The 21,236-nt window shown below is 45.0% G+C and overlaps 1 protein-coding gene across 3 annotated transcripts in view; it reads right to left on the reverse strand.

The window, feature by feature from the left end:
- The window catches only part of PCNX4 (pecanex 4), a 355,649-nt gene that overhangs the window by 160,611 nt on the left and 173,802 nt on the right, over positions 1–21,236 (reverse strand). For all 3 annotated transcript variants that reach the window (XM_078660350.1, XM_078660351.1, XM_078660352.1), the window contains exon 8: positions 2,896–2,999. In XM_078660350.1, the coding sequence (XP_078516476.1) occupies positions 2,896–2,999 (104 nt within the window). The remainder of the gene's footprint in view (positions 1–2,895; positions 3,000–21,236) is intronic.

The following is a 21,236-nucleotide window of genomic DNA, read 5'->3' on the forward strand; positions in this document are numbered from 1 at the left end:
TGCTCCTCTTCAAAAGCCCAAACTGTAATGTGCAGAGGATATCATCATCAGCACGTTTGAAGACATTCATTTTTTTGCTTAGTTAAGTGCTTTACAAGTGATTCTTTTTTCATGTCATTATTTGCTTGTGGAGCACAAATTTTAAATTCTGATGAGGTCGAACACATGAGGCTTGGTAGATTTTTTTCCCGTATGAATTACGTTGATTGAGTCCATTTTCCACGTTATTACCTGTTTTCTTCCAGAGTTAGGTTGATATTTCTTTTTCAGACTTACGTCAGACTGCAGCCAGGACCACAGGGGAAAACGAGCACTTAAAAAAGTATCAGGACATCTGAGCATGGGTCCCAGAGCAGAACCCCATTCCCAACCTAACTATTCCAGGAGCTTCTATCATGCTGCTCATAATAGTAATCAGCATGAGTGAAGCGTCTGGATTGGCCAGAGATTGCTGGCTCAATGCTCCAAAAGGCACTGGAACCTATGCCTGCTCTCCAAATCAGCTGTTTAAGAGAACTGCCAATCAGCAGCAATGACTCACTGGCCCCAGCCCCATCCTTACACTCCGTTCACAGAAAGTAAAAAAATAAAATGGTAATAAAATTATTTTATTACCATTTTATTTTTTGTCGCTTTCTGCAGCTGTGTGAGGGGCGCAACGCTCCTCCGCTCCTATGAAGGAACTGCCGCTCTGGCGGTCTCCACTAGGAAGCTAGGTAAGCTGTTCCAAAAGAAAAGTTTTTTGTGTTACTATTAACTTTGGCACAATTTGACGAATTTCCACAAAACAGTACAAAAAGGTGCTACTTTTTGACTAGTGTGTGCATGGTAAGGTTTGGGTTGATCTGTCAAGTGGGGGCTGAGAAAACAGGGGGGGGCAAAATGCAAAACCCCATGCTTTTTCCATAGACTTCTTTAAGACAGGCTACAGCAGAAACTGCTGAACGAATAACACCACATTTGGCAGGAAGCTAGCTCTTCGGCCACACGTTGTGCTTTTTGTGATTTGGTGTAAATCCATTTAGATGTTTGAGGAATTGAGATTGAAAAATAATTAGGTAGAAAAGTAATATAGTAGCTACGCATCACTGTGTACACTGTAAAACAAACATACTCATTGGATGATGTCATCAATGATGTTATAGAACATGTAATGAGTGATGTAATATGTGAGGTCATAAGCAGTACATGGCGGGGGTGCAAGTTATAGTTACCTCTGCTAAACATAACTTGTGAATGTATGTGTTTTTTAAGTTCAAAACGTTAATGTTGTCACTGACAAATTCACTTAATTATAACATTACTTTAATCTTTGTTTTCTTCTGTGAAAATATATACACACACACCCCTGTTGAAAATGGTACCCTGCAGAGAAGCATCCATATCGCAGCAGGTGCTCCGGATCCATGGGTGTGCCATCCTAGGTTGAAAAATTTAATATATCCTCTATCTGTCCCAAAGCAGACAGACTGGGACGCCAGGAATTCACCATTTATTGTGCTAATTCCAGCATTGGAGTTTCTCCTTACAGAAATGGTCAAATCATAAGCCATTTACTGTTTTGTAAAAGTGCAACTCGTATTTAGTGTGAGGATGGTTGAGTGTGTACTACAGATAATAGTTCTTATAGCAATCTGTAGTGTATTGTGAAACTGAAGCGGGCACTCCAGAGGTGAAACATAATTTTTTTATGAAGCAAGTGCCTAGGACCAGTCCCTCCAGGACGTGCCAGTACCAGTGGTAAACATTGCGGCCACAGAATGTCCTAAATAAACTAACAATTGCATAATATTTTATTAAGAATTTACAAAAAACGTGAAAACACACTAAACGTACCAATTCCATTAAGTGCCAGGCGACTAACACAGGCCCCTGTGGTGCAGGGGGGCCTTAACACCTTCAAGAGGGCTCCCAAACCTTCAGGGGGCTCTCAATCAGCTCCAGGCTGACGTACATCTATGAGAAATGGAAGACCTGGGTCCTCAATACATTCTGCACGGGCCCATCATTTTACATTACGCTACTGTTCGGTGCCCATTGAAAAACTACAAGCCGCTATGTAAAAATTTTATTTTATAAAAAAGCGTTGGTGAATAAGGAGCTGTGAACCTTGATTGGCTGTAGTAATGTCAAGCACTTAAAGCAAATAAATCCTAAAGAGCAGTACAGGATCCCAACTAATAAGGCCAGATTAAGTTATGTGGAGCATAATTCTTGTGTGGAATTCTGCCGTACTGGAAAATACATCCGATAGAAATCGCATTGGACCTTACAACTGGGCTCTGGTATGAGGTCCCACCTGAACCCTTGACAATGCACCCCACCAGGCAACATCCTCTTCCCCTCTTACTTCCTCAACTTCTATCCCATCCAGCACCATTCTCTACACGCATACATTTAACTTCTCATAGCAGGTGGTAAATGTGTGTGTTAAAATCCACAAAATTGGAAGGTCCCACCCTGCCCCATTCAGTCATTAGGGTTGGTTCAAGAATGTAACAATGTCTACGTTCATTAACAGGAGTAATATGGTGTATGATACAGAGTCCCTATAAAGGAAATGTAAACAATACAAGGCATTTTTTCAATTTTTCAGAGTTACATCCCTCCATAAAAGATACATCACAACATGAGACATATGGGGAGGATGGATGATAAGAAAACAGTTTGCTCATAAAACAGGCAGAAATGGCAAAGAAGCACCCCCAACAGTAACTGATTTACGAAAAGGTCTATGGCATATGTAGGGAACTATGGAAGCAGGCGTAAGCAAATGACCGTTAAAGATTTACATGTTGAAGGCATGTAGGAAATGGACAAACAGGATGGGCCGATGTTCCTCATTCTACATTAAACTCTACAGCAAATATAAATAAAACATATTGAGTCCGTCACCTTAATATTAACACAGCAATACGTGAAGCCTCTTTCCAACACCAAAATCCAAATCAGACGATCTTGAAAGCGGCAAAGGTAGTGTGAACCAGGCAACAGGAAACCTAAGATAGGAGACACACACAAAGGTGTTGACCAGGCAAAGGCACAAATGCAGCACTATTTCATTATCTTTAGTTTGACAATGCTTTCAACCTGCAAGTACAAGCAGATTACACAAAGGTGTGTTTTTAAAGTGGATCAAACATTTTGGTTTTTGGCATGTTTTGTGATAGTGGCGAATACATTTACTAAATAAATATTTTTTCACTTCTTACTCTTGCATCTCTATGGAGATTGACTTTTCTCACAAGTTTTTATTTCCTCTAAGGTCACGCTGTGGGTGGATCATGTGCTGGAGGCTCCTGAGGCCTTTGATGGTCAGCTTTATAATTTGAATACACATTCTTTAATAGCTCAACTAGAGGTGAACATGACACGGAAAGAAAAGGGAATATGCACTTAACCAGATACTTACTTAGTGATTAATTTTACAAGTGGAAATCCTAAAGCAAAAATTGATTTCCATTTGAAGCTTGATTGTAAGCATCTATCATCAACATGTGAGAAGAGAATAATATTAAATAAAGTAGCCAGAAATTATAAGTACGATGAAGGTCAGCAGATTCAAAGGAAGTGTAGTCATGATTTAAGAAATAACAAGTAATGCACTGGAACAAAAGTGCCCAGTAGCACAGTTAACTTATACCAGGACAACCCATCGTGGTTAAACTGAGTTCTATCCCCCAGCTTGACTTGAAGATCATATAGATTGCATTTTTTTTTATTATGTAGCTTATTGTAAAGGAATGTCAGGATGAGCACATTTTTAATGTTTGAAGGCTGGAGTTTGTTAATCACATTAAGGTTAATGAAGTAGATATCAGAAACTAATGTTTTCAAGAGCACAACCAAATAGGTGAATTACTAAGGTTTGATCACAGCTGAAGTCATTAAATAATCTGCAAAAATTACTTAAATTTATAATCTTCGAGTCACAAAGCATATTTTAAGGGATTCTGGGTCCACAAGCTACATGTGGACTATATAGAGGGCTGACAAAATGGCGGTTCCTCCGAATACAGACTTGCATTTTAGTTTGCTTCATTGGTGCTTGTACTGCTGACCTGGCAAAGAAATAAACAAAGTTTCTACTTGGCCATATTTAAACCAAAATAACTTTGCTCGATTAAGAGCAGATCTGCACTTTCGCCATATGATCAGTCAGTTAAATCGATATCCATACCATGTCAAATTGGTTAGTTGACCAACATCATGATGTATAAACGTTCAGACAATTAACTGTAGGGGTGCCTAGATAGAACTGTCAATAGGCAATAAAACCTTTCTACTTTTTCTAGATACAGATACAGTTTTCGATCAGATTGGCATTTGGTAGTGAGAATCTTTTTAGGTGATTGAAGACCTAACTGATCTATCAATCCATAACATACTTTTATTAGTGAATGTGACTACTATCAAATATGATGACTCCAGTCATGCCTAACTTATAAGATGATTACATTGTTTCCGTTTTTACTCGACAACTTTACCCCATTAAATGGAAACAGCACAGTCTGAGATGTTCGAAGTATTTCATTGATTAGGATTCATCTCATAGATTAGGGACCATTGAGACCTGTACGATGAATTACGAGTCCGACATTATAGTACTATTGGGGGATGAAAACACTAAATAAAATGGAGAGGATTTTGCAGATCGCTTATGACTTGATTTATACAGCATATAAAACGAATTTCCTAATTACTTAGGGAAAGTCATGAAACCAGTAATGACAACATGGGTTTATTAAATAATGCAGATAAAATATCGAGAGTGATCACAAACCTTTTCTTGAGAACCTAGGTGTATGTAATAAGGGAAGGATGATACCGGTCTTTTTGTAAGGTTGTATCAGTTCATACCCCGGGAGAATAATGTAAAATTTCTCAGACCTGATACTTTTGTGTAACAATAAACAAGCATGTGATGTAAATAGTGTGTATACATGTAAATTTGCGTATACTTTGAATGAGTTTAATTTTTTTTTTTAATTATATTTATTGGCATTTTCAAAAAGTTACAGTCAGACATCAAGAGACCAAATGACAGCTTCATCGGCATATAGTGTGGAAAAAAAAATTTGCATTATGTACACATTGCTTCTCGTAAGTGTAATCTTGGCTTATCAACATTTAAGTCAAGTGCACATCAACCCCTGCCCCGCAACAGCAACAGTGGCAGCATCAGTATATCCCCCCCACCTAACCCATATAGATCAAGTGTATTTTAAGGCTCTGTATTTGCTCCTGTGTTAATGTCAGGCTCCGTATCGCCCGCTACCTCATTATCTTCAACAGATCTCCTCTCTATATACAGCGCCCAGTAGTTCTTGGGGCGACTGCGGGGGGGGGGGGGATAAGTTCACTGTATAGACTCGACTGCGTGCAACAATACAACATATCTCGTGACCACCCAGATAGTGTAGGTGCTGGTCCCCTCATCCATGTAAGAGCCACACACCGCTTGGCAACTAATACCGCCATGTCTACCAATCTGCGGTGTTCTGGAATCACATCCTTAGAATATCCTAGCAGCGCTAACAGCGGGGAAGGGGGCAGCGACAGACCACAGACCTCGTTCAGTTTGTTGAATACCGCCCTCCAGAAGTCTGCAACTCTCGGGCAGAGCCAGGCAAGGTGCAAGAAATCGGCCGTCTGTGCCGAACAACGCTCACATCCAGGTGAGTCGCGTAAACCGTACCGGTACAACCGCACAGGGGTGTAATAAACTCTGTTGAGAAATCTAAAATGCAATAGACGGTGACGTCCATTCAAGGATACCCGCTTAATGTTAGCACAACAGTACTTCCATGTGTCTTCCGGAAGTTCCTGATCTATGTCAGTTTGCCAGGCTAATCGGGGTTTAGCATAATGTGTCGTCTTCTCGGCCAGTGTGCCATGATAAATCCGTGAGATAAGCTTAGCGGGCGACTTGGCCGTCACTACATAGTCATACACTGTGACAGTCGGGGGCTCAGCCATGTCGTCCCCCAGCTGGTCCCGGAGAGCCAGCCGCACTCTGTGGTACTGAAATTGCGTGAGCACTGTAGTATCCTGACCGTCTCCCTCGCATATCTCACTCCACTGCCTAACCACCCCGCCCAGACATAGATTGTGGAAAAGTAAATTTTGCCATGTTCTGTGTCCCTACGTGTCATCCATCATATGTTATGTGTGCATGACCAATATGCATATGTTATTCCCCATGTCCGATTAATGACGCAATTATAGTTGTGTCCACCTCTAGTATGTCATTTTCCAGTTCTCGTGAATACTACGAATATCAGGCCTATGTAAAGCTACGTTGCCACGTTCCCCAGTGTGCACGTTATTTCATTATAAAGTCCCCGTTTCCAGGCCTCAACAGGGCCCGGACACTAGATTCAGCTCCTGTCTCCTGAAGTCTCGCTGAGGAGCGATACAGCCCCCACCTGTATCCTCGACCTTTCACTTACTTCCTGCCTCGCAGTGCCCGGTGCAGCTTGGCTCTGCCTCTGAGTCTGCCAAAAGTCCAGTTATCAGTTCAGTCCTCCTTCTCTGCATTCCTAAGTTAGTGAACTACATCAATAGTTTCCGTCATTGTCTAGCCTTCACGTCTCCATGTTAGAGAAATACTGTATTTACTGGTCGTTTAATATTCTTCATCACGCACTACATGTAGAATACTGCATGGTCCAGTCTTAGAGTCAAGTTAGCTTTTCCCCTCATGACTTCTAGTTTATATCAACATGTTCCCTAAACATCAGATACTAGATAGGGTTTAGGTACATGTCGCTCCGACCCTCCAGACTTTAGTCTCTGCTCCTAGCACAGAGTTCGTAGCCCCCAGCTTCTCCTAGTAGCACGTCATTGCCAGTTTGCGCGCACCACCAGGTTAGAGGTCCCGGCTCCTTAGGTAGCCCCCTCCTATGTTTCCGCCCCATTCATGACATATTCTGTTACGTCTGCACCACATGTCTATGTATACGCCCAGTTGCACCTACTTTTACTGTTATCTTTCGCGACTGCTACGCGTCACACCTTCTGCTCCACCCACTGCTACGCCTACTGCAATGTAATGCTATGTGTTCGCGCTATGTATATATGCCCGTGTATTGTTATTAAAAGTTAGCGCGCTCATCCCAGACCCAGCCCCGGCAGCTGCCGGGCCACTCTAGCCCTGCCATTCTGTTCCTATGCAGGTTGTCCTGATCCTGTCCTAATGCTGTAATAAACCTGCAGAAACTCCTACTACCTCGAATCTTGACTCTTATTTATTGAGCTATCTGTTATGATATATGCCTAGTCAAAAATAGGGTATTATTTATTTATTTACCACATAATGGCGCCCGAACAGGGACTTGCCCTTTCCCCACGCGTCGGTGAAGCCACGCCGACCCCCTGACCCTCTGCAGTCGTGACGGAACCATACTGGCCAAGTGCAGATATTTCTGCTTCAAGTATCCCTCAGGCCCACGGAGGAGACGGAGGAGGCGGTCCAGCATCCAAACGAGACGGTGGAGGAACGCGGCGAGTCCCGACCAGAGCCCAAGCCGAGAGTCCAAGGTCCGAGGTATCCGGAGGCCCACCCGTAACTGAAGTCCGAAGTCCGAAGTTCGTCGCCATCAGTCCAGTCCAGTCCGAGGCTTTCCGTTCCGTGCTGCCCGGTGAGTACCATTGCTGGGGTAGTATCTAGACAGGACCAATCTAAATTGACTCCTGGTCCGTGGGTTGGTGGTACCCAGACTCACAAACGAAGTGTTCACCTAGGTGGATACGGGTCTTGATGCGTCCCTTTATGGGACCGGTATGTTCCGTACTGTTACAGCAGTGCATCCAGTAACTCTAGTCTGTTCCGTTCTCGAGAAAATTCTTGTATTTCTGTTCTCAGTATTCCAGGTAATATTCTGTTCGAACTGTTATGTTATGATATTGTTTAATGTATTTTCAATGTCGTGGTATGCCTGAATTGTCTTCCCAATTGTTATTGTTCTTTGTGTATTGTATTGTGTTCCGATTCAAGTTTACAATGCCGCTCTTTTCCAAGTTACGTCAGTTAAAAACTAGAAAGGGTTTATTAGAAGAAGCAGTTCCTGTTCCGCCGAGGGACAGTCCAGGTCATTTTATGTATCAGAAACATGGCATAAGTGCCATATTGTATCTAGATTTATGGGTAGAGTATACCAAACAGTTAGAAGAAAAGTATAGATGGCCTGTATCGGGTACATGGGATGCCGAATGTATCATGTGAGTAGAGGAAGCATTATGGAAAAAGAAAGCCAGACAGTCACAGAAAGATGCCATCGAGTTATGGCGTAAAGAAGCGCATAGAAGAACCGAAAAGGAAGTCAGAAAGTCAGAGTTAAGTAGAGAATCCCAAGAACGAGCCCAAGAAAGAGAATTAATCGAGATAGGTGAACAAGTCAAAGCCGAACAGTCAGACAGACAGAGGCATGCCCTTATTAAGGGTATGTATCCTCTTCTTGCCGAGGGCTTGCCAAAAGCGACCCCAGAGGCATCCAGTAATTTCCCGCCACCATTAGTTCCGACCAAGCTACGTCACAAACCGACCGCAGCTGATATTTTTATTTCATCCTATTTGGACGACACAGTCCCAGAATATGCAAATCCTGTTCGCGCTCCGCCAGTCCCTGTAAATCAGGCACTTCCCGCTCTTCCAGACACCGGAGTACCTGCTACGGTGCCCCCGGTCCAGCCAGCATTTCAACTTCCCGCTCCGCCACGAAGAATGTCCGTCGATGATTCTAGTTTAGGGGCCGCAGGAGGAGGTCCTCTTCAAACCCCGCCGCCACACAAGCGTTTAACGTTAGCCGAATTACATGCACAAGCGTCACAGCGTACGCCTAGACATCAGACGGTAGCAGAAATAAGAAAATCCCTTGCCGAATGTGTCTATGATCCAGTCCCAGGCGAGGATAATATGGTTTTATATTCGTTCCGTGTAAGAAAGGTGGCCGAGTATCTAGTCACCTTACCGAATCTGAAAGAAGATCTAGACAGAATATATCGTTTCATCCGTACAGGGGATGATCCAGAAAGTATTCACGAAGCCATGTCTCAAAGGAAAGCCGAGATCCAGCTCATGATATTAAAGTTTCTGATTAATTGTCTAATAAGAGAACAAGATTACCCGTCTAAAGATTCTGCCGAAATGAGAATCCTGACAAGGTGGAGTGATAATATAGCCGAGGGTAAGCACAAGACCGTCGGTGCCATGGAAAGTATGTACAAGAAAATCCGTAAAGAAATAATAAAGATACACGAACAGCGTAAAGCAGCACAAGTAAGCGAGAAAGAAAGTACCTCTGATCCTGAAGAGGAAGACGACGAGAATTCCGCCAGAATAGCGTATGTAGGAAAATCTAGATTTCCAGACCGCCATTTACGCCTAGAACACAAGTCTATTCTCCATCATTCAGTACCAGAACAAGGTTCCCTAGAACAAGTATTCCAAGCTACCGATCACATTCTGAAATCACGAATCGGTTACAGTGAATTAAGTACTATGCATGAACAAGAACTAGTTCGATCAGCAGTCCGATGGATTACTGATTCTACCACTTTTCCAGACGAAATAGTGGCACAAATGTTTCTGAAACTGCCCCCAGCCGAGCAGCGACTGGTGGGTATGTATATGATCCAGCACCTCATTACTCTGTATGAGGGTCAGCACTCTGATCCAGGCCCGTTACATGATGTCCTGAACGAGTTACTCCAGTACAAATGGAGAGGTCTAGGTACCGATTTAATTAGTGTCATTCTAGAACAGCGTCACAAATATAGAACGTTCTTGAACCCGCATTTTTTTCATGTCTCACCCCCAGAAAGTAAATCATTCTACATAGACAGACAGAATCCGTTACGAGAAGTCCACCCAGTTAAAGGAACGGGTGGCGAAATGCAACGAGTGTTTGTATACACTCCAATCACAAAGATGGAACTCCTTGAAATGAAGAAATTAATTCCCTGTCATGACAAAGATCCAGCAGGGTTCCATAGAGAATTAAAAGACATGCTCCGTATGGGAGAATACACTTACCCAGATATCATTAAAATGTTAAAGGTTCTGCTACCCGCAGGGGTGTATGAAAAGTTAAAGGAAAAAGAATGGGAGGTGGGAGAGAAAAAGATCGATTGGGCAGTTCTAGAAGCTGAAGACAAGGCACGAGTACCAGGTACCGGTCTTGGAGATAAATGTAAAGAATTACCAGAATTATTAATTCAAGTTTTACCCAGATTATTAACAACGAGAAAAGAAGACTGGGATGCAATCTCAGCCTGTAAACAGAAGCAAGATGAAGATATTAGTGATTTTTATTCTAGATTTGAAAAATGTTTCAGTATTAACAGTGGTCTCAAGACAAGTAGTGAGTCATACCCTCACCTTTTCGTTACTAAATTAGTCGAGAATTCAAGTCCACAAATTAAAAATCGAGTTTTGAAAGTCGAAAGCACCTGGCAAGCAAATACTCCGTCCCAGATGCTCCAGATGCTTCAGTATCACCAGAATAGAATCAGGGAAGAGCAAGAACACGAGAGAAAACGTATGAAAGACACGAAAATGAAAGTGCTAGTTGCACAATCTGTTCCTCAAGACAGTCAGAAGAGGGGTCCGAATCAAGCCAGTCATCCTGCAGCTCCCGTTAAAGGGAACTGCAATTACTGTAAACAGCCAGGTCATTTTATAAATGAGTGTGCAGTTCTGAAACATAACATAGCTACTGGTAAGACTAAAGAAAGACCACGTCCGCCTAGACAAGAACAAGTTTCACAGATTCCTCAGCCACAGAATGCACAACAGACAGTTACAGTACCGCAGCCTATTGCTGCAACACAGCATGTTACATCGCAGATGTACCAGTATGCACAGTCTGAGTATCCAGAGTACCAGCCATATTCATGAAACAGCCTAGAGAGGGAGGTAGGCTTGCCTCTCATCGAGATACCTGTAGATCAAGAAGGTCCCTATGTTCACAGTCAAGTATTAGGGAAAGACAGAAAGTTTCTGATTGATACAGGGGCAAGTAGGACCACAATTAGTCATGCCGAAGTTCCAGGGGCTCCGCTCTCAGGCTCAAGAAATGTTTCCCTTGGATTTTCAGGAAAACCTATCGTTAACGAGATATCAAAGCCAGTCACTCTAGAAGTAGGTCCATTGTCCCGCACTACTGATCTGTTACTTACTAAGTCATGTCCAGAAAATCTGTTAGGCATTAAAACACTGAAAGAGTTGGGTGCAGTCATATGCTGTTCCCCAGAGGGAATACGATTGTTCCTACGTGACTTTAAGGGTCACTATGTATTACGAGATTTTGATTCAAGACTGTCTAATGTTCCGCAGCATTTATGGGCGCAAGGTCCAACTGATGTAGGTTACATGCAAATCACACCCTATCGTGTGACTCTCAAACCAGGTGTAGTGTTACCACGAATCAGGCAGTATAGATTGCCACCTGAGGCTGTAGCAGCCTTATCCAAAATTATAGACGAGCTCATGGCTCAAGGAGTAGTTGTAGAAACTGACTCCAATGTATGTAATTCTCCGATCATTCCAGTCATGAAACGCACTGATCCAAATGCACCCCCAGTATATCGATTAGTGATTGATTTACGAGAGCTTAATAAATGTATTATTCCGCAGTACCCAGTTGTCCCAGATATCTCTTCCCTATTAACAGCCATTGATTCCGAAGCCACATTCTTCACTGTCATAGACCTCAAGAATGCATTTTTTAGTGTTCCCATTCATCCAGACAGCCAGTTTCTTTTCGGATTTTGTTTAAATGGAAGGAGCTATATGTTCACACGCGCTCCTCAAGGTTTCACAGAAAGCCCTAGTATTTACAGTCAAGCACTTAAGAGACAACTAGACAATATTCACATGCCAACTGACACTGCCCTGCTCCAGTATGTCGATGATCTACTGATCACAGCCCGTTCTGAACGTGATTGCGAGCGGGCATCACTGACAGTTCTGTATTTCCTAGCCGAGATGGGGCACAAGGTGTCCCCTTCGAAGCTTCAATTCTGTGTCCAGCAAGTGGTATACTTAGGACACTTACTGTCCAAGAGGGGTAGGCAGTTGACACCCGACCGTATCCAGTTAATAGCGAGTCTTCCCCAGCCCAGAACCCAGAAGGAGGTACGTGCCTTTATCGGCCTTACTTCTTATTGCAGACAATGGATTCCCCAGTATGCATTTCTAGCCAAGCCACTGATACAGTTAACGACACAGGAGGCAGCCGTATCGACTGTCCTCCCTTGGACATCTGAACATACACTTAGTTTCAATGAGTTAAAGACAGCTTTATGCCAAGCTCCAGTTCTAGCTACACCGAACTACAGTAAGCCTTTTACACTTTTCGTCGCAGAACGTAAAGGTACAGCATTATCTGTTCTCACACAAGATCAAGCAGGTCAATACAAGCCCTGTGCTTATTTTTCGAGCACATTAGATCCAGTCGCCCAGGCGTTGCCTGCGTGCCTCAAGTCAGTTGCAGCCACAGCACTAGCTATCAGACAAAGTGATTCCATAGTTTTAGGACACTCCCTGACAGTACAAGTTCCACACTCCGTAGAAGTTCTTTTAAACCGAACACAAACACAGCACTTGACAATTGCACGTTTAACAGGTTATGAATTGACACTGTTCCAGCCACACATAGAAATTAGACGCTGCAATATCCTGAATCCTGCTACACTGTTACCATCAGTTAATTCAAATCCTGACACACATGACTGCGTGGAAGTAGTTAACATTACGACAAAGCCAAGACAAGACCTGACAGATATTCCATTACCAGATCCCGACCTGACACTTTATGTGGATGGTTCATGTATGAGAACTAGTACAGGAGAACTAGTCGCCGCATATGCAGTGACTACTGACACTGAAGTTATTGAAACACACCGTATTGATACCCTGTCCGCTCAAGCAGCAGAGCTAGTTGCTCTGACACAAGCCTGTATACACGCCAAGAACCTGAAAGTTAATGTTTACACAGATTCACGTTACGCATTTGGAGTTGTACACGACTTCGGAGTGCTCTGGCAGGAGAGAGGTTTCATGACTTCTCATGGAACCAAGATTCAGCATGGTCTCCTTATTCAAGCTCTGTTAGATGCCATACATTTACCGACATCCATTGCTATCATGAAATGCAAAGCACATACGAAAGTTACTGACATTATTTCTCAAGGTAATGATCTAGCAGATCGCACAGCCAAGCTTACAGCACAGACTCCAGACATTCCAGTTAACCTGACACATACTCCAGATCTGACTACATGTATGACAATTAAGGACCCTACTCAAGATGTCATAGATATCCAGTTACATGCTACTCCTGATGAAATCAAGAAATGGTCTGAACAAGGAGGGGTCCAGACAGATCAAGGATGGTTAACGAAGGGTAGAGCCACATGGTTTCTCCCCGACTCTATGGTTCAAGTCATCATTAATACCGCACATAGTCCAGCACATTTAGGAGAAAAAGCTATGCTAGACAGTATCCAGAACATTTGGTTCAACAAGCATTTACGAGCTGCAGCCAAGCAGAAAGTCCGTACCTGTATGATATGTTGTCAGTTTAATCCAGGTAAAAGTGTCCCGGTGGAACAAGGTGGTTTCCAGCCTCCTGACCACCCTTTTGAAGTCCTCCAGATGGATTATATTCAGATGGAGCGATGTCGAGGTTTCAAGTATGTCCTTGTAGTTGTATGCGCTTTGTCCAGGTGGACAAAAGCATATCCAGTCCCAGATTACACAGCCGCGACCACTGCCAAGCAGTTGGTTCGTGAATTCTTCCCTAGATATGGACTCCCTAGAGTCGTATATTCTGATAACGGTCAGCCATTCTCATCTGAACTCATGAAGCACGTTTCCCTTTTGTTAGGGTACCAGTGGAAGTTCCATTGTGTACGCCATCCTGAAGCAGCCGGTCTAGTCGAGAGACATAATCAAACTCTGAAAATCCGTATCGCCAAAGTATGCAAAGAAAAGGGTGTGGACTGGCTAGTAGCTCTGCCAGTCGCTTTGTTTTATATGCGCATGGTCGCACATTCCAGATCAGGTCTGTCCCCGTATGAGGTCGTTTTCGGCCGCCCCCCTAACATGTGGGGTACTCCTAGACCCCGAAGTATTACTGATGTTTCATGTAATATGCTGACAGATTACCTAGCTTCCTTGATGTCTGCCCTCAACTCATGTCGTTCACAGGTTGCCGCCGCATTTCCAGACAATACCGAGGTGGCACCGCATGAAATCGTTCCAGGTTCGCTGGTGATGATCCGAAACTTTGACAGATCAAGTCCGCTGGAACCTCGTTGGAAGGAGCCCCGTCAGGTCCTCCTCACCACCCGTACAGGCGTGAAGTTGGAAGGCCGAAAAGGATGGATACATCTTTCTCACGTAAAACTTTTCAATGGATTAAAACCCGTTTCTAAAAACATTTCCAAGGATTCCCAGGATTTTAAGGACTGCCGAAATATTGTTCCTAAGGACTGTCCCGCAAAAGACATTGACACAACCCCTTCCCTGTTAGAGAAAACTCCGCAGCAGGAGTATAAGTTAAAGCTCCGGTCTAGTAAAATAAGTCAGTCAGTTTGATTGTATAAGTCCTCCCCTAGGTGAAACGGTTAGGCTGTTTCTGACATGTATAAAATAGACCCCCATAGTGAGAGAGTTAGTCAAAGCTCAATTCAATGTATCATTTTTCTAAGCTTCATATTATTCATCAGCATTATGATTTCTTGCATCAGCTATGCATTTTTCCTGTATTTTTCAGTTCCTCATGTAAATAAGTCTGCTAATGTTACAGTAGAGCACACGTTTAGTGATCTGCCTCCTCACGAATATGCTTACCGCCTCGCTATGCGTAACAATTCATTTATCCGTATGTTACATTACTCACACCAGACCAGCAATGCCACTAATTGTTGGGTGTGTGGTCGACTCCCCCCTTTCCAGACACCGAAGGGAGTTCTGCCACTTTTTCCTTATCCATTCTCACATAATGGTTCGTGTGGAGCATGGTCCACGTTAACGTCATCCTCAACAGATATGTCTTTTCTTAACAGTACATGTTTCCCAGACAAGCAAGGTTTCCCCCACAGAACAGGTTTAGATCTAGAAAATGAAGTGTATAATTTAGGTAATTATTCGTCGAATTTCATGGTCCTAAATGTCCAGTCTGATCCTACTCCAGACTCATCTGCTATTTCAGTACTACCAGTCAAAGGCGAATTATGTGTCCGTAGTCATGGTTCTGTACACGTAGGACATAGTGATTGTACTACTATTATCCAGTATAGTGACAGTGGGAAATCTAATTTTAAAGCTTCACGTCATTCTTATTTTGTTTGTGGTCAGACCGCATATGTTCGTCTGCCCCTCGATTGGGTGGGAACCTGTTACATTGCCTTCCTACTGCCACCTGTTTTTCTAGCCCCACCTGACTATCATAGAAACACACATCTAGTACATACTAGACACAAGAGAAACCTCCCGATTGTCGATTATACTGAAACCGCTGCAGAGCAATTCATTGATATAGATAAAGGTGTGTTCCCTTATTTAGGTACAGTTGTAAACAGTAAGCTAATCCGTAGGTTAACAAGAACCCTTGAAGCAGTAGTAGATGAGACTGCCTCCGCTCTAGGTAACTTAACCGAAGAGCAATCCTTTATGAGAATTGTCGTTTTACAGAATCGTCTCGTCCTTGACGTCATACTGGCCGATAGGGGCGGGGCCTGTAGAGTTCTCGGATCTAGTTGCTGCATTTTCATTCCTAATAACGCGCCGTCTGTTTATTCAGCTATAACCAGACTTCATAAAATTGCCCATCTGTTACACCAAGATCCAGGCACCTGGACATGGTCCGGTTGGTTCTGGAATATAATTTCCGCCTGGGGATGGAAAGTCCTGTCCTTTCTAGGTATTGCAGTAGCGATCATATTCAGCTGCTGCCTCTGTATACAATGTGGCCCTGCGATTTGCGGCATTTGTGCTACCTCTTGTATTCCTAGTCCCAAGCCCCGTTCTAAATCCCGTTCCAAGACAATTCGAGATGAGCAAATGATACTATATGAAATGATAGATGGTATCATGAATATTGATGTTTCCTGATGGAAACGTAGTGACAAGGAGGGAATGTGGAAAAGTAAATTTTGCCATGTTCTGTGTCCCTACGTGTCATCCATCATATGTTATGTGTGCATGACCAATATGCATATGTTATTCCCCATGTCCGATTAATGACGCAATTATAGTTGTGTCCACCTCTAGTATGTCATTTTCCAGTTCTCGTGAGTACTACGAATATCAGGCCTATGTAAAGCTACGTTGCCACGTTCCCCAGTGTGCACGTTATTTCATTATAAAGTCCCCGTTTCCAGGCCTCAACAGGGCCCGGACACTAGATTCAGCTCCTGTCTCCTGAAGTCTCGCTGAGGAGCGATACAGCCCCCACCTGTATCCTCGACCTTTCACTTACTTCCTGCCTCGCAGTGCCCGGTGCAGCTTGGCTCTGCCTCTGAGTCTGCCAAAAGTCCAGTTATCAGTTCAGTCCTCCTTCTCTGCATTCCTAAGTTACTGAACTACATCAATAGTTTCCGTCATTGTCTAGCCTTCACGTCTCCATGTTAGAGAAATACTGTATTTACTGGTCGTTTAATATTCTTCATCACGCACTACATGTAGAATACTGCATGGTCCAGTCTTAGAGTCAAGTTAGCTTTTCCCCTCATGACTTCTAGTTTATATCAACATGTTCCCTAAACATCAGATACTAGATAGGGTTTAGGTACATGTCGCTCCGACCCTCCAGACTTTAGTCTCTGCTCCTAGCACAGAGTTCGTAGCCCCCAGCTTCTCCTAGTAGCACGTCATTGCCAGTTTGCGCGCACCACCAGGTTAGAGGTCCCGGCTCCTTAGGTAGCCCCCTCCTATGTTTCCGCCCCATTCATGACATATTCTGTTACGTCTGCACCACATGTCTATGTATACGCCCAGTTGCACCTACTTTTACTGTTATCTTTCGCGACTGCTACGCGTCACACCTTCTGCTCCACCCACTGCTACGCCTACTGCAATGTAATGCTATGTGTTCGCGCTATGTATATATGCCCGTGTATTGTTATTAAAAGTTAGCGCGCTCATCCCAGACCCAGCCCCGGCAGCTGCCGGGCCACTCTAGCCCTGCCATTCTGTTCCTATGCAGGTTGTCCTGATCCTGTCCTAATGCTGTAATAAACCTGCAGAAACGCCTACTACCTCGAATCTTGACTCTTATTTATTGAGCTATCTGTTATGATATATGCCTAGTCAAAAATAGGGTATTATTTATTTATCTTCTGGACATTGAGCTTCGCAAGAGCCAACAAGACTCCACGGTCCTTGCATGGACCAAGCCACGCACACCAGTCAATCCTGGCTTCCGGTGCGTAAAGTAACTAACAGGCCTGTGCATCCATGAGGTGGTGCCAGGCATGCGTAACCACATTGAGCGAGTCCAGCAAGCCAGTACGTCGATCCCGTGGGCGGGCAAGTAAAGCCGGCAACGGTGTCGGGTCTGCTACTATTGTTTCGATGCAAATGTGAGGGGCGTCTATAGGGCCATGTATCCATCCATAAGCATGCGCACCCTGAGCCGCCCGATAGTACTGTTCAAGATCGGGGGTTTGCAGTCCCCCGCTCTCATATGGGCGTATCAGTATATCCCATGCCACTCTGGGTTGCTTGCCAGCCCACACCAGCCGCAACACCAACGCATGCAGCGGTTTTAAAAAAAACCTGTGATAGCACCATTGGTATGTTGCTGAACAGGAACAAAAATCGGGGGAGTACTGTCATTTTTAACAATGAGATTCGGCCCATTAGAGAGAGGGGGAGGCCCTTCCGTTTTTCCACTTCATCCTCCAGTTTGGAGACTGACACCCCATAGTTCTCTCGGAGGACCACTTCTGGATCCGTATGAAGTTGTATTCCCAAGTACCGGACAGCGTCAGTGGTCCATTGTATGGGATACTCCGACTCTACCCTACCCGTGGCTGGTGTGAGCGGAAACATTACCGTTTTACTCCAGTTAACTTTAATGCCTGAATGCGAACTAAACAGCACCACCTCCTTCAGCACCTTTGGGAGGTTGTCCTCTGGGTTCCTTACATAAAGCAGGGTGTCATCTGCGTATGTGGACACAATTAGATTATACCCCGGAAATCGAATACCTCGATGGCCATGGTATTCTCTCAGTGCACAAGCTAGAGGCTCCGCTGCGAGAGCATAGAGGAGGGGGGAAAGCGGACATCCCTGTCTAGTACCACGACAGATAGAAAAGGGCTCGGTCGTAACCGCGCCATCCTGATTCTAGCCGTTGGTGAGTTATAGAGAGTGTTCACGAGTTGAAGAAAGAGGTCTCCAACCCCCATTCTTTGCAGCACCATTCGCAGGAAGGGCCATTCGACAGAGTCGAACGCCTTTTCCATGTCAAGGAAAACCGCTACCGCCGGTATTTCCTGACGTGTATGTTGGAATGCTGCAAACACTGTACGCAAGTTGTAAGTCAGGGTGCGACCTGGAACGAACCCGCCTGTTCGGGCGCAACCAGGAATGTGATCAAAGGGCTGATGCAGTAGCGATTATTTTCGCGAAAATCTTTGCATCTACATTGAGCAGGGATAGCGGTCGGTGTGAGGCGCAGTCCTCTGGAGGTTTACCTGGTTTTAATAATGTTATAATAATAGTCTCCCCCATAGTAGGAGGCATCTCCCCGCATTCTGCAACCTGTTCTACTAGTTTTAGTAGTTTAGGAATCAGTAGGTCCGGGAATGCTTTGTAAAACGAAGCCGGGAACCCGTCATTTCCCGGGGCACTGCTGGCCTTCACAGAGGACAGTGCACAAACTATCTTTTCCCTCTCGAACGGGCGAACGAGGAACTCGCGATGAGTGTTGGTGAGCCAGGGCAACTTAATATACTTAAGATAGTCAAGAGTACTACTATCCGGGATTGTCCCTCTGGATGAATATAAGGTGGCGTAATAATAAAAAAAACGAGCTGCTATCTGTTGATCAGTCGGCTCTTCTCCCGTCGCAGAGGGTTGCGTCACAGGAGGGGACGGGTGTTGTCTGTACTGCTTGGCCAGTTTGGCCAGCACTGCTCCAGGGCGCTCGCCTTCCCCATAGGAGCGAGCTATAGCGTACTTCCCTAAATACTTTACTTCCGAGTCCGCTTCCTCATGATATTCTCTGATCGTCTGTGCAAGTTCTTGGGACAGGTCCGCACCCAGATCTCGCACTAACCGCGCCTCAATATCTCGAAGCCGAGCCTCCAACAGCCTCAGGCGATCCCTAATGGACCGGAGGACTCCAGCATGCTTTGATATTATAACACCTCGGATATACGCTTTGAAGGACTCCCACACTGTGAGGAATGAGTCCACTGTGCCCTCGTTCCTACAAAAAAAGCTTTCTATATCTATCGCGAGGTCTTCCCGATAGGCATCATCCAGTAAGGCGTATGGTGGCATACGCCAGGAGAAGGGAGGCGGGCGCTTCCGCATTGCAGTTGGGGTAACCAGCACCGGGGAGTGATCCGAGTATGTGCGCGGGAGTTACACGCAGGCACACACTCTGGAGAGGAGATGCGAGGAAAGAAGCCAATAGTCAATTCTAGTGTGTATATCGTGTTGTGAGGTGTAGTGAGTGTAGCCACCACCCGCCGGGTGCTTAGTCCTCCAGACATCCTGTACTCCCAGTCTAGTCATTTCTGCCGTGAGCAGTCGGGAAGAAGCCGAGGGGCGTCTGCTAGGCCCGTCCGACCTATCCAGATCTGGCTGTAACGTAAGGTTAAAGTCGCCGCCCCACAGAACCTGGTCCACACGGAGGTCTCTGATTTTGTTAGCTAGTGCCGTGTAAAAGGAAGGACAGTCAAAATTAGGGCCATACATATTGACGACGGTAAAAGTCATACCCCTCCCTGTACATTTAGTGATAACATACCTACCCTCCACATCCGTCGCTAGGGGTGTAAGTGTCAAGCGCGACTTTGGGTTCACCCACGTTAGCCCCCCCCCCCCCTAGCGTTGGAGGTAAAACCAGCCGCGTGCACTCTTCCATGGAGGCCCCTATATCGCAGTGTGGGACTATCGCGTCTGAGGTGTGTCTCTTGCAGCAATGCAATGTCTACACCATGCCGAGCGAGGTATTGAGGAACCCTCCTGACCTTTCTGTGATCATTCAGTCCCCGTATATTCCATGTAATGATTGTGATCGTGTCAAGGTCTTGTGCAGGTGGGAGCTGGTGTGGGGAAGCGTCATGCGCACAGTCACTGTTAGCAACCGAGGAGTTTTGGGCCACGGCACAGTCGATATCTATATCTGTCCGCTAGCATGTCTCTACGTGTAATGAAGCAACGCGCATTGCATCCAGCTGCCACGCTAACAATGGTCTCCGATGCAATTAACACACTTTCAAAACCTACGATCAGTATCAACAACCATGAACATAGAAAAGCATAGAACAACCTCCCCCCCTCCCACGCTTGCCCAACCCCAACATGGCCGCGCCCTTCAACCCAATCACCCCTTCCATCCCCTAACAGTCCTAGAAACGATCCTCCCCACACCCCTCCCTCCAATCTCATCCATACGAAACACAATGCAAAAAACAAAGCAAAATACAAACAAAATACCCTAGCAATGAAATCTTGCACAGAAACGTGGAGCACACACGGGGGCGTAGGTGGCCTGCACATGAGTCAATGTCAAAGCAAAACAGTACATAGTGCCCCCCCTGCACCCCCCCTCCGCCTCGATGTGGATAAAAAAAGACCAAAAAGAAAAATGAACCCCCTGAAGGCAAGCAGTGCCCCCCACATAGTCAATACAGCATTCCATATACCGAAATGAGCCAAAAAATGTCAACATGTCTATATATTCAGTTCGACTTCTACAATCCCCCAATAAAGATCCTGCAAATCTCCAAATCAAATGTTCTCACTGCAGCAGCCTCCGTATCTGATCACCTAGTTGCAATGCAGCTCCCCATCGCCCAGACGCATTGGGGAAGCCCCATGTCATGGCTCGCAGCAGCAGCTGCGCACATTAGGCTAGGCAGCGCCATGGAGGTTGCCCCCCAATCCGTAGTTCTGGATCCGCATATCCAAAGCGGCATGACTCGACACCGCCATTACACAAAGTCCCCGCTCTAGACGCGCCTGCATGGAGCGACAGTCCCACTCG

Source organism: Lissotriton helveticus, chromosome 9 (assembly GCF_964261635.1).
Source record: "Lissotriton helveticus chromosome 9, aLisHel1.1, whole genome shotgun sequence".
Taxonomy (NCBI): domain Eukaryota; kingdom Metazoa; phylum Chordata; class Amphibia; order Caudata; family Salamandridae; genus Lissotriton; species Lissotriton helveticus.